Source organism: Castanea sativa, chromosome 4, assembly GCF_040712315.1.
Source record: "Castanea sativa cultivar Marrone di Chiusa Pesio chromosome 4, ASM4071231v1".
Classification (NCBI taxonomy): Eukaryota; Viridiplantae; Streptophyta; class Magnoliopsida; order Fagales; family Fagaceae; genus Castanea; species Castanea sativa.
In genome coordinates this window covers 32,941,270-32,958,168 of record NC_134016.1, presented here as the reverse complement: position 1 = coordinate 32,958,168, position 16,899 = coordinate 32,941,270, and the positions used below count along the sequence as shown (strand labels likewise).

Below are 16,899 nucleotides of genomic sequence, written 5' to 3'. Positions count from 1 at the left end.
AATGTCAATATCCCATTAAATTTTTTTTTTTTTTTTTGAGAAAAATCTCATTGTAGGTACCTTCGCACTGTCACAAACGAAAAATGCTAGTAACACAGAATGGTCAAAGTAAAGAAACCCTTCAAGCCAAAAATACTAGTGTAGAACCTTGCATAAGAGATGGAATCTAATTACAAGATAATATTTATATAAGTTGTGATGAAGTATGTAGCGATAGTCTTTGTTAAAAGTTATGTAACTTAATTGGCACATTTTTACGTACAAAATACTTGAAAATTTAAAGGAAAAATAATGAAAAGATTTGAACTGTGAGATTAACAACATATCATAACAAAAAATGTATATACATTAGGACTCTTATCTTTCTTTTTTTTCTAAAAAATTACACTTTTTACCCTAAACTATATCTCAAATTACACTTTGCATCATAAACTTTTCGAATACATATTTTGCACTTTAAACTATGCCCTTATTACAATTTACAGTTTACACCCAACGTCAAGTTTGTTGTTAACTTGAATGAAAATTCAAAATTTAGGATGCAACGTGTAATCGAGAGTATAATTTAGGGTGGTAAAATATAACTTCTTCTTTGTTTTTAAGAAATTGAGCCGATGGCCAATTTGGTCTTTTCACGTAATATTATACCTTTTAATCTAAGTTAATAGCAAACTTAACGTCGGGTGCAAAGTGTAATAAGGGTCATAATTTAGGGTGCAAAACGTGCATTTGGAAAGTTTATGGTACAAATTGTAATTTGTGATATAGTTTAAGATGGTAAATTGTAATTTCCCATTTTTTTTCCTCTTCTTTTGCAATACCTTTCTTTTCTTTTCTTTTTTCAATTTTAACTTGTGTGGGAGTTTCCACATTTTTTTTAAGAGAGAGTTTTAACCTATAACGTCTACTCTTGATTATATTTCTTGTTAAAACCACAAGCCAAAACAAGAAGTATCAAATCAAAAAAGAAAATCACAAAAAGTTCAAGAAGGCTCGAGAAAACAGAGAGAAAATTTCTGAGTGAAGAGAGAAAACTTTATTGCTAAAATCTGTGAATTACAAAACTAACTAATTTAAACATATCAAGCTATATTTATACAAGCAGTTACAGATCAGAAAGAAAAAAGAACAGCGCGGGAAAACTCTTAACAAACTCTAACATAATTTCCTAAAAGTGCTCCTCCAATGAGATTAGGACAAGTGTTACCCTACCTCTAACTAACTAACTGATTATTATCTCACACGTGCAACTCACATGCTTTTACTTAACTCTTTAACATTGCAAGCAACTTCTTCAACCACACCTTAAGCCTCTTCTGGTTTATGCCTTGATCACCTTGCCTTGTCTGTGCAATACCTTTCTTCAAACCAGACTTGCTTCTATTCTTAAATTCTGTTTTACCCCTCTTCAATTCAACCTCACCCTTAGTCTTCTTCTTAACAGTTTTTTTATCATCAAATTAAAACATTGGTCGGTTTTTGGTGTAGGTGGAGATTGAATTAAAAATAACAAAATGTCCAGATGCTTAAAAATAGGAACTATAATGGTAATTTTCACTTGAAACAACAATTTTGAATAGTACTATCCAAATGCTTAAAAATAGAAACCGTATTTCTTCACATTTTTACAAACAATTATATGTGATTTTAAAAAGCACACCTTTTAAAACAAATAATCCGAATAGACACCAAAAATATATCCCTTTTTTATTATAGTAAAAAAATAAGTGTATAACACTATAAATAAGAGTTTATGAGAAAATAATGCATATCTAGCATTACTTAGTTGAATACGTATAACACTATAAATAAGAGTTTGTGAGAAAATATCTATAAAAATAAACCAAATTCATTTATTTAGAATTTGTATATCATAATATCAATATATATATATATATATATAGAGAGAGAGAGAGAGAGAGAGAGAGAGAGAGAGAGAGAGATCCTACAACGTACGTAAGGGTGTTTACAATCATTGACCATACTGATAATCTGCCAACTTGATCACTTCTGAGTTCTATTTTATCCATTGATGTTGAAAATAATTATAGATGGTTTTTTCTTTTTGTAAAATCGACTTTTGCAGTGTGATCATTAATACATAGGAGATTTGAAAAGTTGACAAAACTACACCAATCTACTCCTACAATCCACATTGATTGGCATTCCCCCACTTCACTTTAATAAACCTATTCCTCCCCCCGGGCGGGATCTCCTTACTCCAATATACCCCATTAAAATCCTTACTCCAGTATACGCCTTTCCCTCTAATCTACATAGATAGGCTCCTCCTACCTTTTAACCTATCCGTTCCTACCACTACAAATGTTGAAGATCCAAGCAAGGGCTTTGTGGTTGAGTTGGCATATTTTCATGCATAAAGTACTTGGGGTCTAAGAAAGAAAGGGTTCGAGTTGAGGCGTTAGCAGTATACCTATCCATTCCTACCACTACAAATGTTGAAGATCTAGCCAAAGGCTTTGTGATTGAATTGGCACATTTTTATGAACAGAGTGTTTAGGAGTCTAAGGGGAAATGTTTCGAGCTGAGGTGTTAGCAGCATATTGTAACTATATATATATATATATATATATATATATTGAAGATCCATATTGAAGGGGTCCTCTTGATGAGAATGCTAAGCCATAGCCTAACAATGCTTGTTGTGACAAAACCAATCACAACAAAGCTGATACAAATGAAGCTCATGTCAAATGAGTTATAACTTTTTTAAACTACAAATAGGTAAATTTTAAATTGTTTATGTCACAAGCAGATAATTTGTAATTATCTTCTAAAATATTTTTAAAAAATCATTTTTAAATATTTTTAAAAAATCATTTTTAAATATTTTATATATGCAATGAGATATGTAAGGAGACAATGCAATATAATAAAACTCATCATTTTCAACTTTATCAAGTAACCTTAAACAGAGCTGCACCAGGTATAGAGTTATACCATATACAATTTAAACATGTAATAATATATTATTAGACTAGTAATAATAAACTTATTTTATGAAAATATATAGATAAATTTAGGATTGAAAACTCAAAAATTTATGTATTTTTCTTTTTTGTTTTAAGAGTTTTTGTTTATTTGTTCTTTTATTAATATTATAAATCAGAATAAAAATTATGTTCATCGTTATTTTTTTTGTAAGTGAAAAAAATACTAGTCAGACTAAATTGACTTGACCCATCAAAGATTGGATAACGATAATATATTTTAACCCATTAAAGACTGGGCAACGATAATAGGTTTTCTCACTTGTTTGGATCCAATAAGTTTTTATAATGTCCCATATCTGTCGATAGATTGAACTTCACCTCTTCTTCCCCCTCTCCCTCTCCTATCCATCTATTTCTTGCACCATTTCATCAAAGAGAAATGAAAAATACTAAAAATACTATAAGGCTTTATATATATATAAATATATATATATATATATATATTTTTTTTTTTGAGGAAATAGTAATACTTTATTAAAACACACAAACACGAAAGTAACATATATAATTTTTTAAACAAGCTTATAATATATTACATAACCAGAGTACCACTACAAAAAAGCCTAAACTTCATAGTAGTAGCTTGAGGTTATAAAAACTAAAATATTAACACTAGTGAGCTTCATCTACCTCATAAATAAATATTTGAATTGCCTATTTTAAATTAGTGACATCAATATATAAGTTTAACATAGTAAAATTTGTAATGCCACTAGCACTATTAAAAAGAAAACAGTCCGCCCTAGGATTTATTTTTTGCCATTTTAAATTAGCCGAAGTCCTCAGAGAGTGACATGTTAGTGGGAATTTCTAACTGCAAAACTCGTTTAAAGCAATACTCGTGATCAAAACAAAGCCAAACAATACATAAAACTGAATGTAGAGTGGCATTCCGCATTCATAGTCTGCTTATAACTGAACTATTCTTTGCTAATTGTCAGATAAAAAAAACTCCGTGCCTTTCTACTTCCCGGCATTAAGGAAATCCCCAAAACACTAATTAGCATTAGAAATTGACAATTTCGGGTGGGAGAATGCATGTTATCCAAAAGATAAAGAGAAAAATAATGAATAATTGCGACACAATATTTCTCTCTTCTTTTTTTGGTATTGCTCGAATAATTCTGTATATTTATACACAAAAGCATAGAGAAAACAGATGGAAACCAAACGGGAAATTGAAAAAAAAAAAAAACACCCTCAAGGTGGCTCTGTTTGCTTTCACCTGTTTTCCAAACGAAGTATATACCCCAAACTAACCGCTCCTCCATTGTGCCAAATTTTAGAACACATATGTCCAACTAAAACCAGATTTTGTAGAAGCAGTGAGACTCTGCATAACCAATACAGGTTAGAGGGATTAAGATGATTTTTATCAAAATGATGTGATACACAGGATAACCAATAAAGGTTAGAGGGAACTCATGTAATCTTTTATCAAAGCAAAAATGGGATTGGCATAAGAATATCCCTCCAGTCTCTGGAACATGATTCCATCCATCCTGGCTTGAACTCCCTCAGAATTTGTCAATTCTTGCAGTAGTTCTTTCAGTGTGCTGTCAACTCCAACTAGAGTACTCCCTATGCCACTTAATACCTCTGGTAGTGTTGGGGATGGTCTTGAAAGCTCCACAAGAGTAACCTATACCCATCCAACCAAATGCATTATAACACATTCTGTAAAGATAATGAAAGACAACCACACACTGTTTCTCACTTATAATATGTATGATGATGTGATTACAGATCCAAAACCAATGTATGTGCTATAATTATAAGCTGGAGTACACTAATGAATTTTACAGAATTGATAATCAGCAGTAGTATTCATCCAAAGCAAATTCAAGACACACAAAAGATAAAGAGAGAAGAAAGAAGAAAAATAGTAAACAAAAAACCTGTCTATCTTGAGGTATATTAGCCTTCAGTTTTGCTATAGCAACAGCCCGAGAAAGTCCACCAATAGCATCGACCAAACCTCTTGAAGCTGCATCTTTCCCAGTCCAAACCCTCCCTTGCGCAACCTCCTCCATCTTATCTACCTAGCAACAATATAATAGCGACATTGGAGACCGTTCAGATTTTAAGGGGGGGGGGGGGGGAGGGGGAGGTTAAAAAAAAAGAAAAGCGAAAGCAATTGAAATTATTATTGAAAATTAAAATGACCAACATACAGGCATTGATCTGGAAAAAGCTGCCTTGTCCCGAAATTGCACATATGCATTCTGTGCAGACTTAGCAAAAAGTTCTGCTTCATCTGGTCTGTATATAGAAATTGTAACTAGTCAATTGTAAAATCATAGAGGGGTAAACTCATTTTGCATTTAATGCACACCTTAAACTACAAAATTCAGCAATCAACACCCTTATTAGAGGTATATTGGCAATGTTCACTCCTCCATCCAAATTAGCATTTAAATTAATAATTTAATGAGCAGATTAATCTCAGATTAGTGAGTTGATTGTAGAAATATTTTGGTTTGGGATGCACATTGCAAATGCTCTTATGATTTAGGGTGGATATTTCCCATCCTACAATTCTCTTATATCTGGAAACAAGATAAACACTGAAGTGTATGGAATGGTAATTTCAGCACTCCAGAGTAAAAGATCATACTCAATTTCTTATTTCAAGGCCTCGTTCGCAATGTGTGTGTGTTTGTGAGAGAGAGAGAGAGAGCTACGTATATAAAAATACAGTTCCTCTTTCGATATAGAAATAGATAGACAAATTTTGGGATCTCACTATACCCTTCTTGAACTTTGTTATTGATTTGGCATCCTGGATAATGATATATTAAGAAAACCCAATTATTGAAGGACATCCAGTATTTGTGTCATTATAACTATGGGTCATCATAATACTTAGAAATATATATATATATATATATTTTATAAGTAATATAACTTAATTGAAAAAAGAAACCAATGCAAAAAACCAAAGCACATAGGCAGTATAAATACTTAGAAATATGAATTCTAAATATAGTTGATATATTAAGGATCATGGATTTGTTTGGGCAATTCTAATGTCCATTTCATCCATAACTTCTCACATTTAAACCAATATTAATGATTGGGCATAAGTGCATAATCAAGGAAACAAAATGATCTACACAAAATAGGCTTACATGGTTGGTGGCAGACTCATTCAGGTTTCAATTTGAACATGAAATTTATATGGACAAAAGAATACTATCCATTCCTGTTTCACAAAGGAAATGTAAAGCTAGCAATTGAACAAGGCCTCTTTACCTTAAAGGTCTTTGATCCGCTGCAAGGAGCTCAGCATATTTTCCCCTGGATAAGATTTCTTTGTTGAAACCAATCTTTTCATACAGCTTCCCCAGGTTAAACCTCCCTACAAGCAAAATCACTAACTCATTAACAACTTCTTGCACAAGCCAAATACATTATATTTAAGAGCCAAGGGAAGGTTTAAATAGAGAGAAAGAGATTGTGTGTGGGTGTTGTTTCAAGGCAACCAAAAGAAGAGAGGGAGAGAGCAAACCAACTTCCAAATGAAAAGCACTTTCTAACCCAGGAGTGATGCACAAACATGAGAAACAGTGTATTGTCGAACACTTACTCATATGACTTCTTTAGTTATCAGAAAGAAAACAAAACAAAACCAAAAAAAAAAAAAAAACTCTAGTTACAGATCTTCAAGGCCATTTCTGATTAAGATGTTGATAAGGATCAAAACATTCAATCTTGATCAGCCAAAGTTCAATCATGACTGAGAAAAGGGTAGAAGTAGCCATTTGGAGTGTGACCTTGCAGCTTTTATTGCGCAAGGAGACAACAATATGAGCTTACTTTCAGTCACAATCTTCCATGAGCAAATATTATTTAATTAGGAAAATCATTTGAGATCATTACAAAAGGTAAACAAATATATTTTCTTTGTAGAATTCAATATTTTCCAAATATATGGTATACTCAGTGTTGTGTCTACTAATAAGTTTTCATTATGATCGTATTCTTTAGAAAACGATAGATTCACAACTCTCATATGTGATTTTCCTGTTTTCTATTCGAATAAAATTTATTTACTTAAAAAAAAAAAAAAAAACTAAGGTTCTTCCTTTAGTAATATCTGGAGAATCTACATAAAGAAATTAATCAGAAGGTGTTTGTATTGTAAGAAAGGTTTGACAGAGAAGTCCGTATATTTGACTAAACTAACTTACGCTTCTTGCATATGTCCTCAGTTATATTTCACACGATGTAATCGAGAATTTAAAATAGGTAAAAAGTAAAAATGACTGAGAACCTTTTTCTTTTTAACCAATACCTTCTGCACACATATGTAGGTTTCTTACTGCTATTAGTCTATAACCAACAAAAATTTCTTCTATTTAATATTCCGACCAGCGTTATCCTGAAGTTCACTTTTTTTTTTTCTCCTTTCCGTGAAGCATTCTTAGGTTCACCTGTTACAACTCCAATGGAACCAGTCAAGGTTAGATTTTCTGCAACAATAGTCCCTGCTGCCATTGCCATATAGTATCCTCCACTTGCTGCCACATCAGACATTGATGCAATGACAGGTTTTGATGCAGCCAAAAGTCGGATTTCCCTCCACATTCTGCACACCAAAAACACCAGGGGTTATTAAGCCATAGGATAATTTCTTTAAATAATTCAATAAAAGCAACCAAAGCCCCTATGCCAATCTTCATATCTTATTCCTCAACTCTCCTTTTGTCTTCTTGTTCAAGTTTTTTTATCAGTTGGCATTGCTTGGAAGGTTGGTCCTTGATTTAAAATACCAATTGCAGATATACTAGGATTGAAACTTTTGACAGACTCCAGAAGTGTAATGGAATGGATAAGTTTTTAACAATGGCAGATAACTACATAAGTGCTGCTACCAGAAGCAACACAGAAACTAAATTTAAAGAGTAAGCAGGAAGGCCTGTAAACAGTCACCATGTTCAGCACCACAACTATAACTTTTATTCAGAGAAATGTGTATTTTTTGTCCTATGCCTACCTCCACTTTGCCATATTAAATCTAACAGTAGGGTTCCACAGTCCATACTTTTGATTGACATCAAACAAGTAGACACAGAATGTTTACCGCCACTGTGCCTCAATATTATTCAATAACCATAGTCCACACAGGGTATGTTTGGAACAGAGGGGGATGGAGGAAGAGAAGTTCCCTTCTCCTCTCCCTACATCTCCCTCCATCCAAGCATAGAAACAAGTTTCAGAGCCACAAAAGCTTTAGTGGGAGGACAATAAATTCTCGACTGTTTTGGTGCCAAATGAGAAACTACTGCGGGTTTTGAGAGCAGGACATCTCTTGGTCTTAGTTTGCAAGCTAGATGTTGAAAAGGCAATCATGTTAATTGGGGTGTATTAGTTTTGGGGCAATACATCAAAGATGAAACACTTTTGGATTTCCACTATCAAGATTTAATTTCTTGTGAACAGAACTACCACTCTTCAACCTTCTCATTAGCCACAGTCCACACTTGTTTCAGAGTCACAGAATGCCTAGTGGGAGGACCATAAATTCTAGACTCTGTTTTGTTGCCTAATGAGAGACTAATGCGAGTTTTGAGAGCAATAGTCTTGGCCTTAGTTTGCAAGCAATGCAGAAAAAGAGATCACATTAAATTGGAGTGAATTAAATTTGGGGAGATACAGCAGAGATTAAACACTTTTGGATTTCCATGATCAAAAGATTTAGGATTAATAGTGCCTACCTGTAGTTTGGATTTTGTTACTTTACTCACCTGCGGTGGCTTCGTTAGATCTCTATAACCCACCTTTCATTTCACCAACCAGAAAAAAAATAAAAAACAAATAAATGAAGATCTAAAAGTCAGGGTTTTGTAAAAAGAACTAACAGGCAACAACAACAACCCACAAACCAAAGAAGCAACAACAACCTCCATCCACACCAAACCCAAACCAAAAGAACCCCCAATCTCAATTACCAACCTCCATCCACACCACCAGTCAAACACTACAACCCACAAATTCAGGGGGGGTTTTGGCTAGGAAGCTTTAGAGAAGAGATTGAGATGAAAAAAAGGAACGAACCGCCACCCGTGGAGAACTGAACTTGAATTCGGCCATGGCAGATTGGCGGAGAGAGAAATGAACTTGTGGGTCTTTTGTTATGAAAAATAGAAAAAGATGGAACCAGTTCAAGCGGCACCACCAACACTTCAGATGGAGCACAGCCCAGTTTACCACTTTTTAAGCAAAACTCATATCGAAATTTCACATATTAAGCTTCTCTGATTTGGTGGAGAGAGATGCCTTTGTCAAGTGTAGAGAGAACAGATTGACAGTGGTTTACTTTACACACGGAAGAAATAGTGGTAGAGACAGATTGTTAGGGCTCCGTTAGCAACCAAAAAAAGTGTTTTGGTTTGAAGTAGAAATAAATTTAAAACTTGAAACTACCAAATCCACCAATAAAAAAAGCCATACAGAGAAACCAAAACCCCAATTGCCACTTTTCTCCTTTCTCATATTAACACCAATATGATTCAATGAGGTCAAAGGCTCACTCTCATGCTTGAAACTCAACACAGTTTGTGAGGAAGCCCAATGTCCTAACATTGAAGAGCGTTGGAATGGAGGTGGAGATGGAGATGGTATTGCAACTGCAACTATTATGCTTCTTGGGTACACTTGTACACATGGATGTCGATTCTGTGCTGTCAAAAATAGTAGAACCTGTACTTATCAAAAAAAATAAAATAGTAGAACCTGCTGCTCCTGATCCTATGAACCTCAGAACACTGCTGAGGCTTTACTGAATTAGGGATATTAATTTTTAACAAACCCTACATTTAAATCCTTTTAAAAGGTGAAGTGATGAAGTGGATTATAGAAACCTAACGGAGGCCACTTCAAGTGGGTAAAGTGACACAGTCCAAACCATGGGTAGGCACTATTAAAATGGGCAAACGACAGGTGGGTCAACTGTAATTAACCACAAGATTTAATTTCTTGCAAACAGAACTACTGTCACTCTTCAACAGTTTGATAGGACTAGGGCAAGGTAATCCACATTCGCAGCTTTTTCTATTCTTGTTAGGGAAGTTTTCAGCATATGTTGGCTAGAGAAGCAGAGGACAGTTTATATCAAGCTTTACCTTTGGTAATAATAATACAAATCGAGTGCTGGTGACTTCAAATTTCTACGCGCAGATGACACTACTATTATTTCGGGGCTGATATAAATTTTCTAAGATGTCTGCTCATACGTTTTTAAGTAGTTACAACTATGAGGATTATTTTTGAGAAAAAAGAATTAGTTTCAGTGGGTGCTCCAGAGGAGGAGGTCTTGCAGAGGTTTTAAGGTTTGGGGCAGGCTTCCTTCTCACATATTGACTCCCATTGGGAGCGTTGTGGGATCCTTTATTACTCAACATGAGGTTAAGGGTGTAAGAAAATTGAAAGAGAATAATGAATCACCAAAGAGTAGATTATAAAGAAAACAAAACATAATAGGCAACTTGGCTACGAAATGGGCACTATCTTAGTTCATATATCAATGGATTCATAACACATATATAGAGGTAAAATATTCCAGAACTTACAAATCAGAAGCAAGAGCATCACCTCCAGGGCTGTCAATTCGGATTATTGCTGCCTTGTATCTTTTAGACTCTGAAGGTGAGGCAAAGGGGGGAAAAACAGATGACTGGAAAAATAATTTATAACTACGCAAATATCGGGTAACTAAAAACAGAAAGCAAGAATACAGACATTAAATTCAAACTAAGCAACCCCAAGTAGATAAGACATGATCCTTGTAGACTTTATGCTTTGCTCTTAGGCCTCCAAAAGCAAAAATTATAGATGAATGTTGTGGATGCATATGGACATTACCATTTATTCAAATGAATAGCACTAACTCACTCTGTTCTTTTCTTTTACATTAGCAGTTTTTTAGATACCTAACCAGAGGTCTTCTCAAAGTCAAGTTGCACATTATGTGTTTTTCTTTTATTGTATCTTCGAATGGTTCCCCATGTTTTCACAACGTATAGCATGGAATAAGTGTATACTGTCACATAGTTTCTATTTAACATGTGATGACTGTTAACATGAACATAATTGGCATGCCACCATCTCAAAAGGCAAGGTCACATCTTAAGATCAAGTTGATCATCCAAAGAAAGAAAAAGAGCATTAGATCAAGCAAAGTGGAATTATAAGATAATGCATTACCTCTCACTGTACGAATCTTCTCAATGAACTGCTCCCCAACAATTCCTGAACCAGAGACACTTAATGGACTTCGTACACGACTAATGCTCCCTGAGGCTCTGATTACAGCTATTTGGTCTTTCCCACCAGATAAACCGAGAGTCCATTCTCTAACTCTAGAGTATTTTCTGTAAGGTTAATATTCACATCTTTAAACATCCAAGTGATTGAACCAATGGAAGTCTTAGATTGGTCACAAGTCACACACAGAAAAATGAAGATGTTCATATATCACTACTACAAAATAGATAAGACAACAACGATTGCACACGTGTCAGTGTGTGTGAGGCAAAGAAAGTTAGCTCTTAGAGTGCTATGAATTGCTGTAAAAAAACCTTAATGCACCTTGCAGTGTAAATCTAAATCATTAATAATGCTTACATATCATAAAAATAAAAAAAGTCGCATGGATATGTTAGGATGATGGTTAAGTGATTAAAATACAATTTCCTAATAGCTTAAGCTTTTAGGACAATTAGTAATTTAACATGGTATTAGAGCAAGAGGTCCTGAGTTCGATCCCTATCTCTACTCTATCTCCCATTTCAAATTTTAAAAATCTTACATGTTGGCCCTCCTTATTAAGGAGGAGTTTAGGCCCACACGTGAGGCTAAATGTTAGGATAATAGTTAAGTGTTTAAATTCACCATTACTTATAGTTTAAGATTTTGGACAATCAATAATGGAGTGTTAGGATAATGGTTAAGTGATTAAATTTATCATTTCCTAATAGTTTAATCTTTTGGGACAATCGGTAATTTAACAATATATATGGAAATTCAAAACAAGATAATTATTCCTCAGACAAATTGTAGAGAAATTTAAATCGTAAAAGAATTAAAAATTCAAATAAGAGGTAAGTGAAGCCCCATGACTAGTATTCACCCAAAATATTTAAAGGCTAAAACAGCAAGATGTTGAAATTATTTTTTATATGAGAGATTATGATACAGCAATCAAATACAGTAGGATGAACAATCTAAAGATTAGATGTCTAAACAACAGCAAGTAACAGGCATTTTTTTTAATTAAAGAAAATGACAGCTTTAATTGGGAGGAAGGGGTTGTCAATTTGCCAAAAATGACTCCGGGAAACAATACACTCCATTAAAACACACTTGTAGGCCTCCAATAATAAGTTGACTACCTGTAATCAATCATAGGGACCTGTTTATCCTTAGGTAATCCTAGTTTCTCCCTCAACATTGAAATAACCTGCAAGGACTAAATGTTACTAAAAACCACCTGAAATCATCATATCAATCAAGTGGGAAAAAAAAGCATTACAGTTTTAAGGACACAAACCATTCCCAATACCAATGGCTGTCACACTCATACTATTTAACCGAAACTATTGAACAGGTATTAATGGCCAACATACGATCAAATTTAACAACAATATGATATATACATGTCTGAAAATTTGTAGGTTCCATTTAGACTTGATAATTACTATGCATTAGAAGCTCTACCTATAACTTATCTGAAGGAGCATGGAGGGACACCAAGTTTTAGAAAACCTTCTCAACTGGCTGTTAGTATAATGTCATTAAAATCTTGTAGACCAAACACTAAATGAAAATGCTACCACAGTAACTTCACTCTCCAGATATTTTTAAAAATTCTTAATAAGTGCAGTAGCAGATATTGATTCTTCCACATAAACTTCAAGCCCAGACTTCTAAGCCAAAAGGAGTAGAATTCTATACCTCGTCATCATAACGTATGTTTGTTATCCAGCCCTCTTCTTTCAGCCTTTCTACTTGGTAAACACCATCATTAATGAAGTTCTCAAGATCTTCCCTTGTCTTTCCTGCAGAATTTGCAGAAGCCTGTGAGTTTATTTAATACTTGAAGATTGAGAAAAGCATCAGATGCAAAGCTACCTTTTGTTGAAGAAACTTTATCCAGCCAATTCCCATAGATGTTTTCGAGCAATGCAGTCAGCATCTCACAATTTTCCTTAGACATCGTTTTGCGTATAAGTTGATCCCCTGCACTTTTGTATTTGCCAAACCTTTGCACTTCTGGATCAATTCCTACATTGTCAAAGACACCTACAAAACAAAAATTTTGAAACCTCTATCAAATAATACAATTGGAGCCATAAGTTAGCTCAGACTACATTTTTTAATTAGTGGAAAATTAGGATTGGACTTTTGCATATGTTTCATTAAAAAACTTATGCAAGAGCATAGGACACTAAATACTTATCTTACAAGCCACCATAAGATGCACATGTGAGCACTTGGGATTAAACAACTATTGTAAAATGCAATTGCTTTTCTATTTAAAATTGAGTGACAATAAAAGAGCCAAGGCCATGCTGTCCATATTTCAACGATCAATTTATGTAATAAACAAAACTTCACAACACTAATTACTGGAGAGGATTACCAATTCCTTGAGACCCATTCATGCAACTTGCAAAGATGGATTTTGAAAGCTCTGGATTAAACATTTCAGATGATATCTAATAGTTGAACATCTCATTTTGACATATGAATCTCAAGAAATAGTCTAGCGATTATAGAATCAGAATACTTTTACTGCATAAAATTCTGAAACAGAGATTAGTAATATAAGCAAGTCAATGGTGCACTAAGGAGAAAACATCCTAGTGCTCCTAAGTATTTTCCCATTTTATTTTGACATTCATGCGAAAACATAGGAAGTGGTAAATCTCAGCTGTAAACAACACAAATGATGTTACAGAATATGGAGATAAAATTAGAACTGATGAATACTGTCCAAATAATCTGACCATGGTATTTAAAAAATATTTATACCTAGTTCCATGACACCCAAGGCTACAATAAGGAGCAACATAGCTAACAAGGTAAATTGATTTGTGATGGCAGCAGAATCAGCATGTTCTCCATTTTAGACATTAGTTGCAAGTTCAGGCAAGCGAAACAAAGATAGAATACCTGCAAGGATACATATTTGTACACGCAAGCTTTTGGAAATGCTGAATTTAATTGTTTTAACCAGCATTCTAACACTCTCCTCATGTTTGGACCCAAACTCCCCTTGATAAATGGGGTCCGACATGTGGGTTTTTTAATTTTCAAATGAGTCATATAGTAGAGATGGGGTTCAAACTCAGAATCACATATGATATCATGATAAATTACAACTTGTCCAAAATCTTAAGTTATTAAGAAATTATAAATATAATCATTTACCATTATTCTAACAAAAACTATACAAGAACTAGCAAAACCAACTTACCTCTAAGGAATGACGCTTGAACCGTTAAACCGAACAAAGAAAAATAAGCACTTGAAGGGGCATATATCTCTTCACATGCACAGGCAAGGTAATATTCTTTCTCACGACATGCAGGGACATATGCCACAATGAATTTGCCTGCATTTGAAGTATAAATAAAGATCAACGTTACTGGTTGTAGTAATAGATAATTTGCTGCCTGATCACCATAGAAACTTGAAGTTTCAAAGACATAAGTCAGCTATCTAGTAAAGTAGGTATCTAGTACTTTAGACATAACAAACAAAGTCAATGATCTTGTGATGAAAGGAAGATAGAAGAACTAAAAAGGTATGAAATACTTCTTACTTTAAGATGATACATACACAACTCCAATTAAAATGAAGCGGTGCACCTGAACGTCCAAAGAAGATAGATCACCCATCATTTAGGTGCATACATACCACAATAAGCTCTAACTCAAATGGCACTTCTTACTCCCATAAAAATGGGTGGACAATGAGGTTGTGGGTTCAAAACCCACTAGGTGCATGTGTAATTGACCTTTTAAAATATATATATATATATATATATATATGTATATATATATATGTATATATATATGTGCACACAAACACTAAGTCAACCTCTTTTCTAATGAGTTCTAGCTCAAATGGCACCCCCATTCCTTGTAAGAGTAAGGCTAAGGGTAAGGTTGAGGGTCAAGGTGAGGTCATGGATCCAAGACTGTGCATGTATAACTTACAAATTAAAAACAAATAGTGAAGCTCTTCGGGTGCATGCATACACATGAACCAAGCCTCTTCAAGCACATGCAAAACATGTTGAATCACTTGACTAAACATGTCTAATCAAATAGTTCACTGCTGTCCCATAAAAAAAAATGTTCACTGCTGTATGCTGCATGTGTGTGTTAGTGTACTCGGAAGCCAGCACTTCTTTTTACAACTACAATAACCATACATACTCCATCCAAATTCCAAAGACAAAGAACTGATGGAGAGTTAGGTCGTGCGTTCGGAAGGATTATCCAAGTATTATGAGAAAAATAGATAGCACGATGATACTACCTGATTTCTTGAAATCGAAAATATGCCTTCGGATTTCTTCAACTTTGCCCCAGCCACAACTCAAGGTTTCAATATGAAGATAGATACCAGAAATGCGTGGATCATATGCTGCTTTTATAATGTTCTCACAAATTTGAGGTAGAGATAGGCCTGAAGAGAAACGGCTCTTTAGCTGATCAGATATCTGAACATAAGAAAGAGCAACACAATTTCAACGTCTAAATAAAACATGTATTCAGCATCAATTAGCCTAAGATAGATTGTATCACAGTATCAGAGTCAACACTACACAGTCCAAACAAAAAATGGCAATAGATTATTATAGATGCCGCCTTGTATGTTTCGGTGGAAAGCATTTTCTGGTTTTTGGTACAGCAAAAAACACAAGTCAATGGAAAATGTTTTCTATGATCAATGGAAAACAAGCTCAATAGAGCGGGACTTTTTTTTAATTTTTTATTTAAAATGTCACATACTCAAAAAACACCACAAATGTTTTCTAGCTCATTTTCAAGGTGTCAACAAAATGAGTCATTTTCAATGTAATGTTCAACCATTGTTGAAATTGAACCTAGTGTAAATTATCACAAGTATAACCAGAGATAATCGAAGACCAAATAATAGATATATTAACACAACTGGCAAAAAATCAAAAACAAAACAAACAAAATTGTTGAGCAATTCAATCGTGATGAAATGATTATCATCTAATATGCTCAAATTACAGTATCTAATCACAGCCTGTTTCGCTCTGCTCTTTTAAGCTAAATTTTTTTTTCAAATTATAGAAATGGAGAAAAGAAAAGCAAAGCAACCTGGCCGCGAATCTTCATGGTCAAGACGGTGCCTTTGCGAACTCGCTCCCAGGGCAAAGCAGTGAGCATCTTGAGCTTGACAGTGAACTTCCTCCACCAGTTAAACTCTTCAAACTGAAATTCACCGCTTGGATACTCTGAATCTGTAACACTACTATTGCTGCTACTATTAATCTTCTTCGTCTTCCCTTCCTCATTTCCTACTTTCTCTGCTTCTTCTTCTTCTTCGCTTTTGGTTTCGGAGGAGTCAAATGCGCTGACGGAAAAGGTTCGGAGAGGAGGGGAAGGAGAAGGAGAGGAGGGAGAGAGGAAGAGGGAAAGAGAGAAGCGGTGATGATGGAATTGGAGAGAAGAGAGAGAGAGGTGAGGCTTGGAGTTGGAGAGGAAGGAAGTGAGGGTTCGGCGATGGAAAGAGGTGATATGGGGAGTGTGGAGAAGAAGGAGCCTCGACATTTTTGCGAAACGGATTTTCAAATAGTAAGGAAGAGCAGGAAGGAAGAGAGTAGAACGGAGAGGAG

At 34.4% G+C, this 16,899-nt stretch overlaps 1 protein-coding gene and 1 pseudogene across 2 annotated transcripts; both read right to left on the bottom strand.

The window, feature by feature from the left end:
- The window catches only part of LOC142632743 (serine protease SPPA, chloroplastic-like), an 18,236-nt pseudogene extending 13,951 nt beyond the window's left edge, over positions 1 to 4,285 (bottom strand).
- On the bottom strand, positions 4,090 to 16,899 carry LOC142631613 (serine protease SPPA, chloroplastic-like). Of its 2 annotated transcripts, XM_075805820.1 has the most exons (14): positions 16,382 to 16,899; positions 15,567 to 15,750; positions 14,497 to 14,634; positions 13,149 to 13,319; positions 12,972 to 13,075; positions 12,410 to 12,477; positions 11,223 to 11,389; positions 10,589 to 10,658; positions 7,451 to 7,605; positions 6,270 to 6,375; positions 5,189 to 5,276; positions 4,913 to 5,056; positions 4,425 to 4,656; positions 4,090 to 4,364 (listed from the first exon to the last, which is right to left on the bottom strand). In XM_075805820.1, the coding sequence occupies exons 1-13, from the start codon at positions 16,832 to 16,834 to the stop codon at positions 4,426 to 4,428; spliced, it is 2,079 nt and encodes a 692-aa protein (XP_075661935.1). In that variant the 5' UTR covers positions 16,835 to 16,899; the 3' UTR covers positions 4,090 to 4,364; position 4,425. The 2 variants fall into 2 exon arrangements, with proteins under 2 accessions (XP_075661935.1, XP_075661934.1); XM_075805819.1 differs by having other exon boundaries at positions 4,090 to 4,656.

What these genes read in the sequence shown, in the direction of transcription:
- LOC142631613 (XM_075805819.1), bottom strand. Translation starts at nt 16,834, where the DNA reads ATGTCGAGGCTCCTTCTTCTCCACACTCCCCATATCACCTCTTTCCAT. An exon ending in ACATACGTTATGATGACGAG is followed by an intron (nt 12,478 to 12,971) that starts GTATAGAATTCT and finishes TAGTCCTTGCAG; the next exon opens with GTTATTTCAATGTTGAGGGA. An exon ending in TTCCATTGGAGTTGTAACAG is followed by an intron (nt 6,376 to 7,450) that starts GTGAACCTAAGA and finishes TTTTGCTTGTAG; the next exon opens with GGAGGTTTAACCTGGGGAAG.